This window comes from Chrysochloris asiatica, unplaced genomic scaffold, assembly GCF_000296735.1.
Source record: "Chrysochloris asiatica unplaced genomic scaffold, ChrAsi1.0 scaffold00137, whole genome shotgun sequence".
NCBI classification, from domain to species: Eukaryota; Metazoa; Chordata; class Mammalia; order Afrosoricida; family Chrysochloridae; genus Chrysochloris; species Chrysochloris asiatica.
Window position 1 is genome coordinate 1,587,335 of NW_006408655.1, and position 19,390 is coordinate 1,606,724.

General features: G+C 39.4%; 1 protein-coding gene across 9 annotated transcripts in view; it reads left to right on the top strand.

Annotated features, from left to right (window-relative positions):
- Window positions 1-19,390, top strand: part of CACNB2 (calcium channel, voltage-dependent, beta 2 subunit) — a 494,901-nt gene that overhangs the window by 434,778 nt on the left and 40,733 nt on the right. For 4 of the 9 annotated variants that reach the window (XM_006869879.1, XM_006869880.1, XM_006869882.1 and 1 more), the window contains 3 exons: window positions 5,766-5,899; window positions 9,479-9,559; window positions 10,022-10,080. In XM_006869879.1, the coding sequence (XP_006869941.1) occupies window positions 5,766-5,899; window positions 9,479-9,559; window positions 10,022-10,080 (274 nt within the window). Of the gene's footprint in view, window positions 1-5,765; window positions 5,900-6,044; window positions 6,065-6,519; window positions 6,582-9,478; window positions 9,560-10,021; window positions 10,081-19,390 lie in introns of all 9 variants that reach the window. The other 5 variants (XM_006869883.1, XM_006869886.1, XM_006869887.1 and 2 more) reach the window with 2 other exon arrangements.

A 19,390-nucleotide genomic window follows, 5' to 3' on the forward strand; every position in this document is an offset into this window, starting at 1 on the left:
GCCAGGTGGCATCATTGATGGACTCGGGTGTGGCAGCGGTAGTGAGGTTGGCCCAGGATCAGACATTGTTTTGTTCTGCTGTGCATGGGGTCGCTATGAGTAGGTTCCGACTCGATGGCACCTGACAACAACAAAAACAGTATTTTCCCCTGGAGTGGCTGGTGGATTCAAACTGCTGACCTTATGTCTAACAGCCCAATGTGTAACCCATCACGCTACCAGGGCATTAGAAAAATCTGTCAATTAAGGGGATTTGGCAATCTTAACCAGCTTCAAATTTTTTAATAGGCACTTAACAACAACAATAATATTATCATAATGGAGCGCTCAGGTAGCCTAGTGGGTTATGAGTTGGGCTGTTAAACCACAAGGTCATTAGTTTGAATCTATTAGCTACTCCATGGGAGAAAGATGAGGCTTTTTACTCCCATAAAGATTTACAGCCTCAGAAACCCCATACAGGGTCACAGTGAGTTGGAACTGACTCCATGGCATATCACCACCACCACCACCACCACCACCATCACCAGTATAGCATATGATACTACTGTGGTGCTGTGGGTTAATGTGCTGGACTGCAAAATCAGTTTGAACCTCAAGGTCAGCAGTTCAAGTTCACAAGTCCCTCCTTGGAAACCCAATACAGGGTCTCTATGAGTCAGAACAGACAGTGCTTAACAACAACAACAATAGTTTTCATATCCATAACTCCACTGACCTAAAGGGAAATGAGAAAATTCTAGAGAGATTTCCCACCTATGTCTATGGAAAACTGTCCAACTGATGAAATTTTGATTGGTCTGCAATGGTAATTTTCATCTTACTGTTGTTTCTCATAGACCCTATCTACAATTCTCTCCACCTGTTACTAGATTGAAGCAAATAGGATTCTGCCTAAGACTAATTTATTTGGATGTTTTCAAGGGTTTGTGAAAGGAAAAACACAGCATCACTTCACATCTGTGCAATGGGGCAGTGATAGCTACTTACGCAATCACACAGCCTCTCCATAGGTGGGCACACACGTAGCCTCTGTAGTCCACTGTTCAACCTGACTCAATTGTGTCAGCTTTAACTAAAATAAAAAGTTCTGAACATGTTCCCGAACTGTCTACCACACATGTTAGTGAGGACAAATGGGAAAAACAAAACAAAACAAAAAAATTACTATGTAGAAGCAATTTTTCTTAGGTAAGTAGTAATGTTTACCAAGGTATGCAAATACAAGTACAAAATTTTTTAAATTCAGGATAAGAGAACCATCTGAATCTAATTAAGTATGTGGAACTTTGAAAAGAGTTGAAAGGTTTCACAACTGTCTTAGATTTCTTGAATGTAATCTAAAAGTGAAAAGTGTGCAAATATTTTAGAGTTGTCTGTGTTTCAGCATGAACCCCCAGGTGCCTTTGTTGTTGTTGTGAAGTGCCATCAAGTCAGTTCTGATACACAGCGACCCTGTATAGAGTTTCCGAGGAGCCGCTGGTGAGCTTGAACTGCCGACCTTGCAGTTGAAATGGCTTTGCCATCTGGTGCATTAACCCACAGCACCACACCAGGACTCCCAGATGCCTTTAGGCTAAGGTAACCACTATAGCCACTGTGTTGAAGTCAAACAGAATAAAGTGGGAGGTTTTTAATTTGAAGTTTAGAGTCCATGTGTCTGAATCCAGGTACATTTCAAACCTGATTCACAGTCTACCTGTGTAATGTCAGAGCTGGACATTTTATGTTTCTCAAAAAATATATATATATACAATGATGATGTTGTTGTTGTTGTGTGCCGTGGAGGCGGTTCTGACTCATAGAGACCCTGTACAGGGTTTCTGAGGCTGTAAATCTTTACAGGTGCAGAAAGCCTCATCTTTCTCCTGTGGAACAGCTGGTAGTTTCGAACTGCTGACCCTGAGGTTAGCAGCCAAATTCGTAACCACTATGCTAATGATGATAGCAGGGCCCAATTCGGGGAACAAATCATAAAATACAGCTCATAACCTTTGCCACCCCAGGGTTCTGTTAGTTTTGACATCCAAGCAAAATAAGAGCTTCCATAGAGTTGCCTTTGACTCATGATAACGTCCTGTATGCATAGAGTAAAACTATACTTCATAGGGTTTTCAATGGCTCATTTTTTAGAAATAGATTGCCAGACCTTTCTTTGGAAGCACCTTTGTTGTTGTTGTTGTTGTTAGGTTCCATCGAGTTGGTACTGACCCACAGCGACCCTATGCACAGAAGAAGAAAACACTGCCTGATCCTAGGTGAACTCAAATCTCAAACCTTTCAATTAGCAGCTGAGCCTATTAACCATTGACACACCCAGGGACTCTGACATTTGACACTTGTTGTTGTTGGGTACCATCGAGTTGATTATGAATCATAGCGATCCTGTGTGCCCAGATTGATACACTGCTCAGTCCTGCACCATCCTTGCTGGTGTTCCGATGCTTGAGCCCATTTTTGCAGCCACTGTGTCAGTCTGTTGTTGTTGTTGTGGAGTGCTATCCAGTCAATTCCAACTCCTAGCAACCCTGTGCAGGGTTTCTGAGAAGTGGCTGGTGAGCCCGAACCACTGACATTGGAGTTCAAACTGACCTTGCGGTCCACTGCTTTCAGTACAGCACCACACCAGGACTCCTATCTAGGTATCGTCAGTTTCAGAAAGGCTCAGTTACTGTCCCCTGAATATAGCCTCTATGAGTCCAAGAAAAAAATGAAAGAGATAAAGTATATAGGAATTTACCAACCATTAAATCTTATTTCATGTTCAGTCATATTGCAAGGATCGTAAAATACTGACCCAGGTATACCACCATACCTCCCTCAATGTGCCCAATCTTATCTGAAATACTGACCTAGACCCTCTCCTTCGTATCTAGGAAGACACTAATGACATGATTTCTAAGTTGCGATTCAAGGAAAAACTTTCCTCAAGACTTTTTTTTCAGACCCTTATGTTGTTTTGACAACCCCGTACAAAAGCTATCCTGTACAATTCTAACTCATAGCGATCCTATAGCATTTCTGAGGCAGTAACTCTTTGCAGGAGCAGGAAGCCTCATCTTTCTCCTGAGGAGCTGCTGATGGGTTTGAACCATCAGCCAGCAGTTTGATGAGCAGTCCAATGCTTATCCTACAGTGACACCAGGACTCCTTAGACTATCTTACTGTTGTGTGCTGTCTAGTCAGTCCCAACTCCTAGCAACCCTGTATAGGGTCGCAAGAGTGGTTGGTGGGTTTAAACTACCAACCTTGAGATTGCCAGTCCAACGTTTATCTTACATCGCCACACCTGGGCTCTTGCTATATTGTTGGTAATTGCCTTCAAGTGGTCCTGACTCATAGGGACCTTGTGTAGGATTTCTGAGGAGTGACTGGTGGGTGTGAACTACTGACCTTGTGGTTAGCAGTCCAATGCTTATCCTACAGCACCACACCAGGATTCTGGGCTATCCTATAGTGTTCATTGTTCTTGAGTCAGTTCCTAAAGGGAAGTATAAAAATTGAACCTCATATTCAACAATATGCATAGATGGAGCAAAGAGGAAGATATATTTACTAGGTGGTGGTGGTAGTTATATGCTGTGGAGTCAGTTCCAAGTCATAGTGACCCTGCATAGGGTTTCCAAGGCTGTAAATCTTTACGGGAGCAGAAAGCTTCATCTTTCTCCCGTGGAACCACTGGTAGTTTCTCAGTAGCTGATCTTGAGGTTAGCAGCCTGACTCGTAACTGCTGCGCTACCAGAGTTCCTTTTATTTACTGGGTTGTTGTTGTTAAGTGCCATCGAGTCGGTTCCAACCCACAGCGACCCTGTACAGGGCTTCCGGGGAGCAGCTGGTGAGCTTGAAGCGCTAAGTCTATCTAAATACCTGAAATTATTCAGTCCATTATAGCCTTCATTTGAGGGAAAATCAGGCCTCATCTATTATGCAAGCAATTTGCTGATATTTACAATATTATTCAAACAGTGCCAAGTATTCACTCTATGACAGGTTTTCTTTCTAACTAATCAAATGAAAAGAAACAAATAAGTGATCCTAGATTTCAAAAGGCTAGTATCAAAAATCATTTCAAAATTGATTAATGATATGATACCTGTCATCTGATCTCCCATCACTTGAAAAGGTTAGAAATGGCTGTTGTGAGCACCAATGAAGCTTATACATCCCTAGGAATAATAGCTGTGTTTCAATAACCAAACTGTTACTTCAAAAGGGCCATTTGTTCCTTAAGCTTGAATGTACTATGGGTTTTGTTAGAAAGTTAGCATGTATAACATGTTGCTTTCCTGTGGTGAGTCAATTTTCATCTTTCCTTCTATTTGACTTAATGTGAACTGTAGAATCTTATTATTGGGACCCCCAAACCAAAACCAAACGAACTGCCTGAGTGTATTCCAACTCATAGCAACTCCAGACATGGCTTCCGGGGCTAAATCTTATGGAAGCAGACAGCCTTACCTTTCTTCCAATGAGTGACTAGTGGGTTTGAGCCACTGACCTTGCAGTTAGGAGCCCAACGCTTATCCCAGAACATCATCAAGGCTCCTGACTCTGAAGACATGAGCCCATTTGGGAAGCAAAGGGAACTGAAAGAATACTTCTAGAATGAGAAGGGACCCCACCTGGAGAGGCTGCATCGTACAGGGAGAAGCGATAAGGAGACCAATTGTTTAACAAGAACAAGTCCCAGAACCCTCTAAGAATTCATCTTTTATATCTTAAAATAAGAGAGTTGAAGTTAATTATTAAAATACTTTTCAGCTCTGATTTCACAGGAAATGAACTTCTGTAATAAATGCATGTGGATGCACTTTATAAACTGAAGAGCGATTCTGAACCTTCTTTCTCCATTTAAAATCTAATTTTCAAGTGCTATCCTCATATTTTCAGCTCAGAAGATTTAAAGGTGAAGGTAATTGTGCAATAAGCCCAGACCCACTATTGTTGTACAGATAAAGACATCAGTGGTATATCCACATGGGACTTAGTCCCCCACCCACTCTGTCATATGAAAGCCAGTGGCTGGCTATGAATCAGATAGTGACTTATTCTGTCATTTTACTTAGACTAATTTCATTTGGATATCAGTGAGTATAATAGTCTCCTATTAATCTTCATTAAGTTTTGCCTAAAGGAGCACGTATCATCTTGGAATCATTTCTATCCCATCTGTCCCAACACCCTCCTTGAATCATTTGCCTTTCTGTATATGATTCCTCTGTGTTAGCTGCATCTAGAAATTTCTATACTGTTTCCTTCAAATTCCTGTTACATTTTTAGTGACCCTTTTCACATTGTCCTTACTTTCACTCAAAAATAAGCAAGATGAAACATCTCAAACACATCATGATAAAGGTTTCCCTGAAGCTGCTTATTATCTAAAAGCTGGTTTAAATCCATTGTAAATCCTAAAATTGTATTGAACTCTTACACAGTTGGAACAGAACAATCAAAATTATATTTGAAACACCCAATGAAAAACAGGCTTCTCAAAATTTATCGTTGAAAAGATGTATCATAAAGCTGATTTATCCAAGCAAACAAGTATTCTGAGGGTATCGTTTGCTTTGTTCGATTTGATTACATTGTAGTTTTAATGTGTTTTGCTTTTAAATTTTACTTTGTTTATGTACCACGTTGAACACTCATGATGGATTTTTTTTTTTTTTTTACAATGGTTAGTTTGGTTTGATTTCATTTTATTTCCTTTATAACCTGTTTTTCCTCTCCTGTCCCCTGACGGTTTTTGACTTGTCTGTATATAGCTATAGACATAGATGCTACTGGCTTAGATGCAGAAGACAATGACATTCCAGCAAACCACCGCTCCCCTAAACCCAGTGCAAACAGTGTAACGTCACCCCACTCCAAAGAGAAAAGAATGCCCTTCTTTAAGAAGGTAACATTAACTTCCAAGCTCCCATCTGTCCACCTGCTCAACTGCACTGTGTCACATGTCTAGTCCTGTTGACTGTCTGCGTCCTTTGACAAGCCAATAACGTGCATGCTCTGTTATTCTTTGTTTCTTTTCCATGCTGCTGTAGCTAAGCAGAAGCAGAAATCGGTAAGTTTACATTGGCGGAAGCCATGTTTTTCCTGCCACTGGCATCATTAGCATCAATCTCCACAGTTTTATAAAATACCATCATTTCTGCTCTAAGAAGAGAATTTCTCAAACAGCTCATTGAGTCCATGCATTTCAAACCAACAAAATTCAGTGAGTGACCTGTTAAAACACTATTACAGTACTTATCCTTTTTGATGGAATACTATATACCACCAAGGGAATTTGTGAAAACATTTAAGGATATCGAACACAGACAACTCCATCTAATGCACCTCTATTGTGCATGCTTATTCTGTCTTTGTCTCTTTCTTCTTTCCCAATTTTTAACTTTTAATCAAGCATATTAGAACAATTATTAGATGCTGATTTATGATATCCAGATACATAGCTTGTACTAAAAAAAAAAAATTCAATTTTTAATTTAGTCAGTATTTAAACTTCTAATCCACTAGGTGCAAAATCTACAGATGAACAAGACCAGTGGAAAACTGCAGGCTTGTTTTGGCGGTTTACTGTGAGTTTTTCCTATTGTCATATATAAATACTCTCCCAATGTTCTTGCCTCCTCCATCAGTCAGACATCAGCATCTCACCTCTTGTGTAAAGGGACTGGTGGTCATACGTAGAGCCTTTGCCACTGGCCAGCCAAGATGCTGCATTAGGGATGCTACTACTTGTCCCCTGACTGGAAACATATAGGATATCCCTGAGGTCTCTTTACTCCAGACCAAAGTCTATTTCCTCTCAGCATGTTTTATAGATTCAGAACATTATTTTTAAGGAACTTCCCAATTTCCATGTCTTCCTTTCTTTGACACATCACCTTCCACAGTTAGTGAACATTGTTTTATGGTTATACTTTCTAATGGTACTAAACCTGGCACAGACGTGGGCATATTCTGACAGCTAGTTGCAATAGCTACACTCTTCCCTAAACTAAACATACTGAACTCTTTTCCTCTGCAAATTAATATTTTGCTCTATGGGAGAACTCTAAAATCATTAATGAAATGTCAGATACTGAACAGTAACTTTATTCTTGTTACTGTTTTTTCAAAATGGAAGACTTCAGCAATCCAGGCAAATTCTAAAACACCTGACTTTTTGTCATAACACAGAAAGTCTGGATTTGATGGACATCCATTACAGTGGGATTGTTTTTCTGACCCCATCTTCTTGTCACAACTAAAATTTTCAGTAAAGTTATCAACAGTAATCAATGTTGAGAAGCTTAGAAAATAAGCATTGCTAAGCATCTCTGGTCTTGCATAAACACATGAACTGAAACCATAGCGTATATTCAAGATAGTTTTTTGAAATTTGCTTACTCCTCCAATTTGATTGCAACTTTTTTTTTAACTAAACGATTGTAATAGTGTAGGTTTAGCAGGAAAGGGTAGATCAAAATGATTGTATCAGTGTCAAATAGAGCACAAAGTACCAATATTCCATCAAATAAGGTAATTTCTGTAGCTTAAGAAGGTGGTTGATTTCCAGCATGGTTAATACTTTGCAATAGTCTGACATTAACAGATTGAAGGAATCAAAGGCCTATCCAATACTGAACCACTCAATAATGACCTAAAATAAAATTTCCTATTAGCTATTACTAAAACGCATGCATCAAACTATTTACTTTCTTAAGTACAATGGAGGAAAGGGTATTTTTAATGCTGCATATTTATAAGGACTTATTTTCAGAATGATCCCAGGTGGTATGAATATAATATTTTAATAAATATGCTTATGATGCCTCCGGCACTGGTATTCAGTTTTCTTATGTTATCAGTTATGTGGTAAACGTCAACATAGAGGTTGCAAACAAAACAATAACCTGAGATTCAGTGATAAGATCGTTTTTCATGTTTTAGATTGCTTTAGAGTGGTGCTTGTGTGGCATTTGTGCTGTCACTGTATTTGTGTGTCTTTTTGTTTTTTGGTTTTTTCTGTTGAAAGCATATATTCTACCTTTTTCGTGTCTGTTAAAATTTTGAACACCAGGTAAACTTTTAAGCAGGAAAATTAGACAACACAATCACAATAGTATTTTCTACCCTTTGGTTATATTGTCTCTGGCTGTTGGTGAAATCTCAAACGGAAGCTTTTGAAATTGAAATGCTTTTTAATTCCCCCCTGACACTACTTAAAATCAAACAAAGCCAAAAAGTTTGCAATGAGCAATTTTGCGCTCTTTTGCAGGAGGCAGATGCAAAAATTATATCTACATTTGCACATCAGTTTGTCGTATTATAATAGTTTAAAGAACATTTTGGGAAGTCTGAGTGATTTTTAAAATATGTATTATTTCAGATAACTCTTTAATGTATAAATACCCAGATAACAGTGATCTAGATTGTCCCAGTGTCTGTATTTTTTTAAAAGTCCATTTGGGGGTCCAGTTAGCATTCTGTGCTATTAGAATAGCTGATGGTAATATATCAAGCAAATTCGCTGTTGTGTAATATTTTTTGAAAATTCTTAATGTTTGATATCATTTGAAGCAGTTAATTTGAAAGGTTTTGAAATATTTTTTAAAACCACTACAAAATTTAGCTCCTCCTTCTGCTTTTCCAAAAAAGAAAGGCATGATTGCAGAAAGGCTTGAATTATTTATGGAACAGAAACACTATCTGCACTTCTGTTGGGAAGCATATTAGATAAGAAAGTTCGTAGCAAGGACGGATTGACTATAGTATCAGACATTAACTACCCTCCCTCTTAGACACTTAAATGTTAATTTTTAAGTGTGTAAGTACTAAGTATAGAAACCAAAAATCTCAAAGCATTAATCACTAAGATATGAAGAGTGATTATGGTTAAAGTTTACTGAAACAAGCATTCTTGCTGACTTAAATCTATTATATATTAGTCTCTCAGAGTAAAATCAAATTCATCATGTCTTTGTAGTGAGATTTCAATTCTTTGATTTAGGTTTTATGCAGGTAAGCCAAACACTTAAGATGCATAGGTGGTGAATAAAAATCTTTCTTTTCTCTTTAGACAAGCATTCTAGGGCTGATGATTTTGACTCCTCAGAAAACTCAAATGAGTCTGAAAAGCAATATTCACTTGTTGTCCAGTGTAAAGCACCGATTCTGCATGAGATTTCTTTCTGTCTGTTATACCAGCCACTTTTTGTTCAAAAGCAGCACCTCTTGCTTTCAGAGCTACAGCATCTTGAGGAGGGCTAGAAAACTGTACACAACTCTTGAATTTGAAAATAATAGGAAAACAAGCCCACCAATCTTTGGGTTTATTTAGAAAACAGGCAAGCTAAAATTTAAAAAAATAAAATAAAAAATAAGTCTGGAAAGCCAATACCTTGTATCACCGAGTTCTGAATTAAGAGTCTAGACCTGCTCACTTCCCTCTGCCTATTGAATGTCTGATGGGCCTCTCCCCTTTCTGCAGACAGAGCACACTCCTCCCTATGATGTGGTGCCTTCTATGAGACCTGTGGTTCTAGTGGGCCCTTCCTTGAAGGGCTATGAGGTGAGTAGCTGCCCTTTTAGCACACTTTACACTTTACCTTCTCATGCTGAACTGGGTAACTCCACCTCCATCTCCCAACTGTTGAGCTTAGAATTTACCGAGCTTGTAGCAGCACGTGTTACTTTTCAAGCTGGAGTGTATGTTACTTAGTGTTGTGTTTTGTGTTCCTACTATGGAGGTTCCTGCTAGCTACAACTTAAAAGATTAGAGAAATAGTAACAAATAGTACAAAAGCCACTAGGAATGTGATTGTCACTAAGCAGCGTCATACATTCAGAGAACTTAAACTTTGGGGGTTTTTTTCTTTTATTGAAATCGGAAATTGGAAACAGAACAATGCTACTTTTTCCAAACATGAATCCCAAGTTTTCAAGCATTCCTCGTAGCAATGAAATTGTTTTGCTCATGATGCGTAGTTCTTTTTTTCAATCATATTTCAATTTATTGCTTGCTCTATTTCAGGTCACGGATATGATGCAAAAAGCACTGTTTGATTTTTTAAAACACAGATTTGAAGGGCGGTAAGTATTTTCAGAATACTGGATTCTATGGCTTTTGTCTTGAAGATGACAAAATTCTAGTGGGACAGGCATGTGATTCTCTAGAGACAACTACCCTTTAAAATGTATATGGTGACTGGAATTGACTTTCACTCAGTTCATCCAGATTTATTGACTATTTCTCACGTTTGCTTGTTTCATCCTCAGCCTCGGATAGACCAGCTCACTCTTTTCCTGCATCTGTATCTATAACCTAATTTGTCCAGAGTTGTGCTGACTAGTCTCACCCTGTACCCCCCCCAAAAAAACAACCCACTGCCATCGAGTTGATTTTAGCTCATAGCTACCCTACATAGGGTTTATAAGACTGTAACTGTAACTCTTTATGGGACAGAAAGCCTCATCTTTCTCCCATGGAGCAGTTGTTGGGTTTGAACTACCAACTCTGTGCTTAGAAGCCTAATACCTAACCCTTAGCGTCACCAGAGCTCCTTAAGTCATGACCAAATGGACTAGCTCTCATATGAAATATCCCCTTTCCATTCATTTTTCAACTCTTTTAAATGGTTTTCTCATACCACCTCAAACCTTTCACACTCCCTTCTCCTCATCTCACTCCTGAAAAATTTGCTTTCTATAACATTGAGCTACTAGAAGCAAGCAGAGAAGAACTTCCAGAGCTTTCCACCATGATGCCTATCCCCACTTGTATGTTTTTTTCTTCTACTTCTAGGTCCTTAGAAATAGTCAAAGCCCCCCATCCACATTAGGTCCCTTTCCCCATCCTCAACCCACTCAATCCCTGTAATCATCCTTCCTTCTCTCCTTAAAAAGCCCCACCTCCATTGTAAAGTCTTCATCAGCTTTAAAAAAAGAACACAGTCCTGACTTCCTTAAAAACAAAAAAACAAACTCAACCCCATATTTCCTTCTAGCGATTGTCCCATTTTTCTTCTTTTCTTTACAGTAAAGCTCCTTCAAAGAGTTGTATATAGTTTCTCTCATCTCAATCTCTTGAACTCCACTCAAATTTTTACTCCTAGCCCTCATCCAAAGTAGCCATGTCAAGATCATATCACTAAATCCAGGGGTGACTTATCAGTCCTCAACTTACTCACAGACCATCGGCACTAGTTGATCATCTTTGAAATGCCTTATTTGCTAGTCTTCTGGAAACCCACAATTTCCTGGTTATCTTTATATGTCACCTAACTACCCATTGGAGTCCTGGTGTGGCGCTGTGGAATAATGCATTAGACCACAGGTTGGTTTGAATCACAAGGTTGACAGTTCATATTTACCATGCACTCCTCGGAAACCTCATACAGGGTCACGATGAGTTGGAACAGACTCAAGGCACTAACAACAACTACTACTACTTCTTTGTCTCCTTTGCTGGTTCTTGCTCATCTGTTAGACATCTTAGAGAGCACAGGGTGTAGTCTTTTAATCTTTCTCCCCTGTCTATGCCTGCTCACTCCTTTGGTGATTTCATTCAGTATTACTTTTCATATGCTGATTTCTTCTGAATTCCAAACCCATATGCCCAACTGCCAATTCATTATTACCAAGAAAACGTTGAATAGACATTTCTCAAACCTAACAAATAACTTCTAAATTTCCCCCAAATCCTGCTCCTCCCACTGTCTTCCCTATCTCAGTGAATGGTTTATTTCTCAGCCCCTAAATATCCTTCAGAATCAAATGTTTCAATCGTCCTGGATCCTTTTTCGCTATTGTCCCACATCCAAATACTATTGTCTCTATTTTTAGAATATTTGAAAATGTAATCATTTCTCACATATCCTCTGCTCTCCTTTTGGTCTCTGACACTGTCTTCTTTTCCTTCAATTAGTTCAATAGTTTGCCTTGTTCTGTCATTTTTTTCCTTAGAATCTCTTCTCAGTTCAGCAGCCTAGATGCTTCTGTTATTACACTGTGAGCTGGATCTTATTTCTTTCCTCAGAACCTCCAATAACTTCTTGTTTCAGAGTAAAAACCAAAGACCTTATAGTGGCTGTAAGACCCATGGTTTGAACTCTTGCATGCTCCATACTTTAGTCTTTACCTTCTAAAATGTTTGTTCTTATGGAACCTTGATGGCATAGTGATTAAGCACTAGACTGCTAACCTAGAGGTTGACAGTCTAAATCCACCAGAAGCTCCTTGACAAACAAAGACCTGGCAATCAATAATGAAAGGATTACAGCCTAGAGGAACCTTCTTGGTATTTCTACTGTTATGTGGGGTTTCTATGAGTTGGAACCAACTTAATGGCACCTAACAACAGCTCTCCCTCTTATTCATTATTTTCCAGCCACACTTCCTTCCTTGTTTTGTAGTTGTTCCAGATAGCCAAGTTCATGGCCACCTCAGTGTTTTTGCACTTGCAGTCCTCTCTGCTAGGAAACACTTGTCCTTCAGAAAGTCTCATTGGTCTGTGTGCAAATACATACAAGTAATATGTTGACATGCACACACACATACTTTCTCTCTGTGTGATTTCCCTGATTTTTTTTTTTTCCAATAACACTTGAGTGTCTTTTGCTTATTAGTTTTGTTTGTTGTAAAACTCCCACAACTATAATGTAAATTTCATGAAGACAGGGATTTGTATCTGTTTTGTTATCTACTGTGTCCTCACTGTCTAGAACAGAGCTCAGTGTGAAAAATGAATGTGTGCTTGTTAAATGAGTGTCTGCTGTGGAGCACTCTGCTAGAAAAATGCAAAGATGTGGAAGACATTGTCTTTGCCTATGAGGAGCTCATCTGTAAGCTACAAACTGGAGCCTCTGGTAGTGAAATATAAAAAGTAAATGAAAAGTCAAGTTGACATGTATGCATATAAGGAACAGGTAATATAAAGGGAAAAGTAATTAACCCCAACTTAGAAATCTCAGCCCTGGAAAAGAATTTTTAAATGACATATAAGATTTAGCCAAGTGAATGAGAAGGAGGAGGAGACATCCAGCAGTGTGTTACCGTCATCGAGGTGTGACACCGTGTTAGTGTAAGGCAAGGTTTCAGATTGCGGTGTTGCTGGTAAGAAAGCTGGGGTCCTCTCTAATATGTCATGTTAATGAGTTTGAACTTAATCCTTTCCATCTCCCACCCTTCGCCCACCAACCTGCTTAAAAAATTACTTAATGGGCATATTGCATGTGCCAGGCACTGACAGAAGAAAAAAGAGGCAAAGGTTTTGGCTTCATAGAGACAGACTTGAATCAAATAATCAATGATAGGAATGGTTAAGTTCACAAGACAGGGCAAACGCCTAAGCAGTCAAATAATAGGCAAAAGGTTGTCAGCTTAAACCCACCCAGAAGTGCATTGAAAGACAGACCAGGCAATCTGCTTCCCGAAAACCCTATGGAGCAGTTCTATTCTGCATACCTGGGGTCACCGTGAGTCACTATCAACTCTACAGAAAACAAGAACAACAGCAGTAATGGTTAAAACCTCTCCCAGAGCATCAAAACTGTCTCCTTGAATTCCATAGGTATTGTTGTTATTAAGTGTCATCAAATCAATTCCAATTCATAGTGACCCTGTATAGGGTTTCCAAAAAACAACTGGTGAGTTTCAACTGCCAGCCTGTGGTTCTCAGTCCAGTGCTGATCCTACAGCACCACACCAGGTATGTTAAGAGGCTAGGACAACCCAAGATTTAAACTAAGAGTAGATTATAGGGAACATGGAAACATAAAAGGCTAATGTATTTTTCAGTGATTATAAGTACATTTAGTGTCTTGTCCACATTTCCTTCCTTCTTACATTTCCTGCTATAGTACTTTCTTCCCTGACTATGCCTACTCCTACAATCATTACTAATTGATACAGATTTTTGGCAGGGGAGGCAAAAGGCAGGAAAACAAACTTTTATAGTAGGACAAACTTTAAGTAAATGATCAAGCAAAGGACTGAAAGCAATAAAAAGAAGTAGAAACTATTTCTCAAAGTATACAGTGACTTCATCTTCAAGGTCAACCAAATATACCAAATGCTCCTAATTCGGTTTATATTTTCCATGAGTTCTATGAATTTTTTTTTTTCTTCTTTTTTAGTTTGTGCCAGGAAACTCAGGCTTTGCCTTGGTTCAAGGCTATCAGGCACTTGCCATATGTGAAAGGCATGCCTCTAATCTGCCCTGTTTGCCTTTCCTTTATTCTTTATTCTGTCGCTGTTCGCAGTTTGGAACTGTCTGCATGAGCACTTACACCCAAAAAAATTCTGCTAGAGCAAGCACTATTCCATGGTGCCAAAGATAGGGAAATGAGATGGAATTTCCAGACTTACTGCTTCTATTTAAACCTGGGTACGTTTTTAATTTGGAATAGATTCCAGCCCAAGGGTACAGAGTGTATTTTGGACCCATATTTAAAAGTATCAGCCATCCAGGTTGATTTCATTTTAGAAACAAATAAACAAGACCTCTGAATGTTGTATCAGCCTGTTGCTTCTGGCCAGAGGTGATTTCCATAAGGACCTGTCTTGGCTCCTCTTCAATCATTATGCTGGAGTTCAACATTTTAGACCTGTGAATGCCAATGAATGGTTCACAGAGGAAGTACTAGGGTCCATAAGATTGAATTTCAAAAAGCCATGTAAAAACTTTAACTTTCTAACCCATGGCAGACCTCCAGATCATACAATTCCTTTGCTTTTTGTAAGTCCAAAGAGCAATACCAGACAACACCAAACCAGTTGCTGTCAAGTAGATTCTGACTCATGGTGACACTGTTTGTGTCCATTGTTGTCAAGAGTAGAATTGTTCTTCAGAGAGTTTTTAATGGCTGATATTTTTGTGAAGTACACTGCCAGGACTTTCTTCTGAGGTGCCTCTGGGTGGACTTGAACTTCAGACCTTTAAGTTAGCAGTCAAGTGTGTAACAATCATTTGCACTTTCAAGACAGAAATAGAAGGTGGGAAATCACCAAAATTATCAAGTTTGTGTGTGTGTGTTAGTGTTCCATATATGTGTGTATTTATATAGATGGGGTTGTGTTGCGGCACTGTAGGATAAGCACTGGACCACAAGGTTGGTTTGAACCATACAGCCGTTCCTTGAAAACGCAATACAGAGTGGCTATGAGCCGAAACTGACTTGATAGCACTTAACAACGTCAACAGCATGTATATTGATACACAAGGGTAAGTCAAAAAGTATCTGCTTTGGTTATATTAAAAACGCTTGTCCACATCCACAACTGATACAACATTGAGCATGCATGCAAAGTAATTCTGTCAAACAGACAAGTGACAGTAGATTATGTGGTAAATAATTGGCAAATCAGCCATGGCTATGCCTATGAAATTAATCCATGACTGACATGGGTTTGAAAAATTTGTGTGTAAAATGGGTATTGAAACAACTCACAGAAGAGCATGAACAGAAGCGTTTGGACATCTGCAAACAAAATTTGGACGAATACTTAAAAAGGTAAGACTTTTTTCTTTTTAAATGTAACTGATGACAAGACATGGATTCATTACTATGAACCTGATTGTAAATTGCACAGTATGGAATGGAAACATCCTCAGTCATCAACCAAGTAAAAGTTCAAACTTCAACCATCAACTGGAAAATTGATGCTGAAATTTTTCTGGGATTCTCAACGGCCAGTGTTGGAACACTGTCGGAGAAAATGTTCAATGGTCAACAGTGCTTATTACAATGATATGCTCACTGAAGATCTGAAAACTAAACTTTGGATTAAACGCAGAGGACTGCTATCCAAGGGCATTGTGATTTTGCATGACAGTGCACATCCACACACTTTGCCCACACTGCTGACACTCTGAAAAAACTTCATTTTGAGGTGTAAAACATCCTCCCTGTATTCCTGATCTTGCTTCATTTGATTTTCACCTGTTTGGTCTCCTGAAAGCAGCCCTTTGAGGATATTCACCTCTGATGAACAAGTGAAGACAGCAGCGCATTTGTGCCTCCCAGCTCAATCTGGAACATTTTATAAAAAAGGAATATAAAAGCATGTGACACATGGACAAAGTGTATAGGAAAGCAGGGAGATTGCATAAAAAAAAATGGTGTATTTGTCTTTGCTAAAAGTTGATTAAATTTTACAGCCAGAGTGCAGATAATTTTTGGCTCTCATATTTTCTTAGTTACCTATTATACACTTTTATTTTAAAAATGTGATGATAAAAATGTTCTGGACAGTTAGTCTAAAGCTTTTAGGAATTCCTGTCCTATTCTTAAACTCAGTCAAGTTTATTTACTAAAGCCCTAGAGAGTTGTAGAAGCATGCTGCTGGTTGTTAAATAGCCTAAGTGTGTCAGGTCAAGGAAGAGATGATGAATCATTACCCTCTCTCTGTTGTGTGAAATAGACTAGCCTATTTAAAATCCAATCCACCCTAACTAATTGTGTCATGTAAACAAAGCAGTCTTCCAATCCACCTTGTTAGGACAATGACAGGTAAATTAACAAGGCAACCTGGGACAGCAGGGAAATAATCTCATCTGTGAGGAATTCAGTTTTCCATTCCAGTGACTTTGAAAATGTCGGCTAAAAGCATGGAATACATACTGAATTGTAGGGGTTTGTACCCTGTTACCCGGTTTCTGCCAGAATCTTCTGCAAGGGTTGTTAAGTACTTTCGAGTCAGTTCCAACTCATAATGACCCTGTATAGGGTTTCTGAGGCTGTGCATCAGAATGGGAGCAGAAAGCCTTATTTTTCTCCCTCTATAAAGGTATCCTTTTGCAAATCAGTAATTGTTGGGAACGTATCACTTTCATTTCTGGTTTGGAAAACATGCTTAGATATGAGACAACTTTTAAGCTGGTGATTTTCAACTCTGCCTGTGGTGATTTAAAATACAATCTCTGGGTTTATAATTAGTTTTGACTAATTGGAACCCAAGCTCTAGGGTGGGATCTGGCCATCTGTAATATTAAAACCTTACATGATGATTTTTATTTACCTGGAGGTACACCACTACACTAAACTGAATTGCCCCCAAGAATTCTGTTTTTAGGATTTTCAACATCAGCTTCTTAGAAGAATCCCTAGTACAGGTTATACATGTCCAATTTATAGATAACTCCTACTTGCTCTTTGTTGTTAAGTGCCAACGATTCGGTTCTGACCCATAGCAACCTTGTATAGGGCTTCCGAGGAGCAGCTGGTGAGCTTGAACCATCAACCTTTAATGTTTTTTAGTGTAAATTTTCCCTCGTTCTGAATCAATGAACCAACCAGCCTCTACTCCCAACAAATTCATCAGCACAATTACCTTCACTTGATGCACATCATCTTTTAAACCACTGACAATCATACCCACTACCGTAGAGTCAATTCTGACCCAAGACTAAATCTTAGCAGTAGCAACTTAGCACAGTTTTCTCTTGTAGAGTATCTAGTGGGCTTGAACCACCAAACTTTTAACTAATTAGCCAGGTTTGCTTGCACTAAAGTAAGGCTAAATAATACCTGAATGCACAGACTTACCTACAAATCCTAAAAGACATAGGAATGGGTCTCGTTTGTAACACAGGGGCCCTGTACTAACAATCCCTCAAGCATAGTTTCACAAGTTGAAATAGGATAGTGGGCCAACATAGAAAGCTAACCAAGCAAGAAGGTCAGTGGAAGACTGGCTGCACAATGCCATGTGTAGAAAGAACCAAGCATTGTGGGACAAGAAGGGACAGTGTGATGCTTACAGAAAGTACTGTCTTTTTGTTAAGTCAGTTCCCCACAAGCTAGAGACTGTGAGATGATTGTGAGCACGTTGTGTGGTTGGTGCCTAAGGACAGTACTCATGTCTGGGAAGGTTGCCTGCCAGTGTACAGGGCTACTTGGAACCATACACCGAGATCTCTGGTCATTAGCAGTGCCCACGTCCCACTCAGCTGTAATAATGCCCTGGACCTACACTTGCTGGTCCCTATGCCTTGAACATTTCAAAAATTTCATGGAAAAAATAAACAAAAATAACATGAAATTTTTCCCACTAATTTTTTGAAGCTCCCTTGTAGGTAGTTTTTTAAAAAGCAAGACATACATCTTTAGATTATTATTTGGGTTTAAGAAGTCTTCCAGGATAATTTTGGTTTAAGTGTTCATCCAGCATACAAAGCTCCAAAGTGTCTGGGGTCCGTGAAAATTTGGAGTTCTGTTCTGCATTTCCCCCCCTTTTAATTAGGTTCTTCTATAGAATCTTTTATGTAAATATTCAGTAATGGAAGCTGGACATTCTCCTGTTTCTTTTGATCTCATGATCTGTCTTACTATTTAATGTCTCTCAACCACCACCTAACAAGAGATATTTGTTTGCTTCCTCCAACCCCACAAGAATTTTGGTTCCAAGATAGGACCCAGAATAGTGTTTGATATATAGGTGTTGTTGTTCCTAAGTGCCATCGAGTTGATTCTGACCCATAGCGACCCTGTATAGGGTTTCCGAGGAGCAGCTGGTAAGCTTGAACCATCGATCTTGCAGTTGTAGGCAACTCAACAAATATGTATTTAATAAGTGACTTGTGTAGCCATACTTGTACACAGCTTATTTGTTACAACTGAGGCTTCCCAGATAGCATTTCCCTACTCTAAATACATATAAGGAGCTCTGGTAGCACAGTAGTTATGAGACTGGCTGCTAACCTCAATGTCAGCTGTTCAAAACTACCAGCTGTTCTGAGGGAGAAAGATGAGACTTTCTACTCCCATTAAGATTTACAGTCTCAGAAACCCTATGATAGGTAGGGTCGCTGTGAGTCCAAACCAACTCCATGGCACAAAACCACTACCACAGCTACAGCGTACCCAGTGAACAAGGCTTCTTGCGGAGCCTTTGCAATACATAAAACTATAGGTAGAAACCGGAACCACATCCAGATCTCTAGAGATGAGAAATCTCCACTTGAAAGGATGAGCAGACCAGCTTGGAGCGGCTAGAAGAATAAAAGATACTTCTTGAAAGAAAGACCTGCAGGAAAAATGGAGGCAGATGGACTATTACTACAAGAACAAACAAATCGCTTCCCTAGGAAACATCAAGGCAAGTGGCCAGGTCCTCTCAATGCTAACCCCCTTCCAAGACTAAGACTCAACGGAAATACTCGCTCTGATTGGTGGCCACACACATCATCGATGGGGGTAAGTGGGGTAAAAGCAGCAATGAAACGGCAAGCTAAGCCCTAAAATGTTCAGTGGACTTCTGTGGACCCAGTTGGGGACCTGGTTGGCAAGCAGTGTGAAGAGGCCTGGGGACTCTCGGGCCCAGAGTCAGAGGCATGGCCATGGAGGACTTGAGAGGAGCGCGGAGCTACCGGCTGACGGGAAGAGGGCATATGCACAGGAGC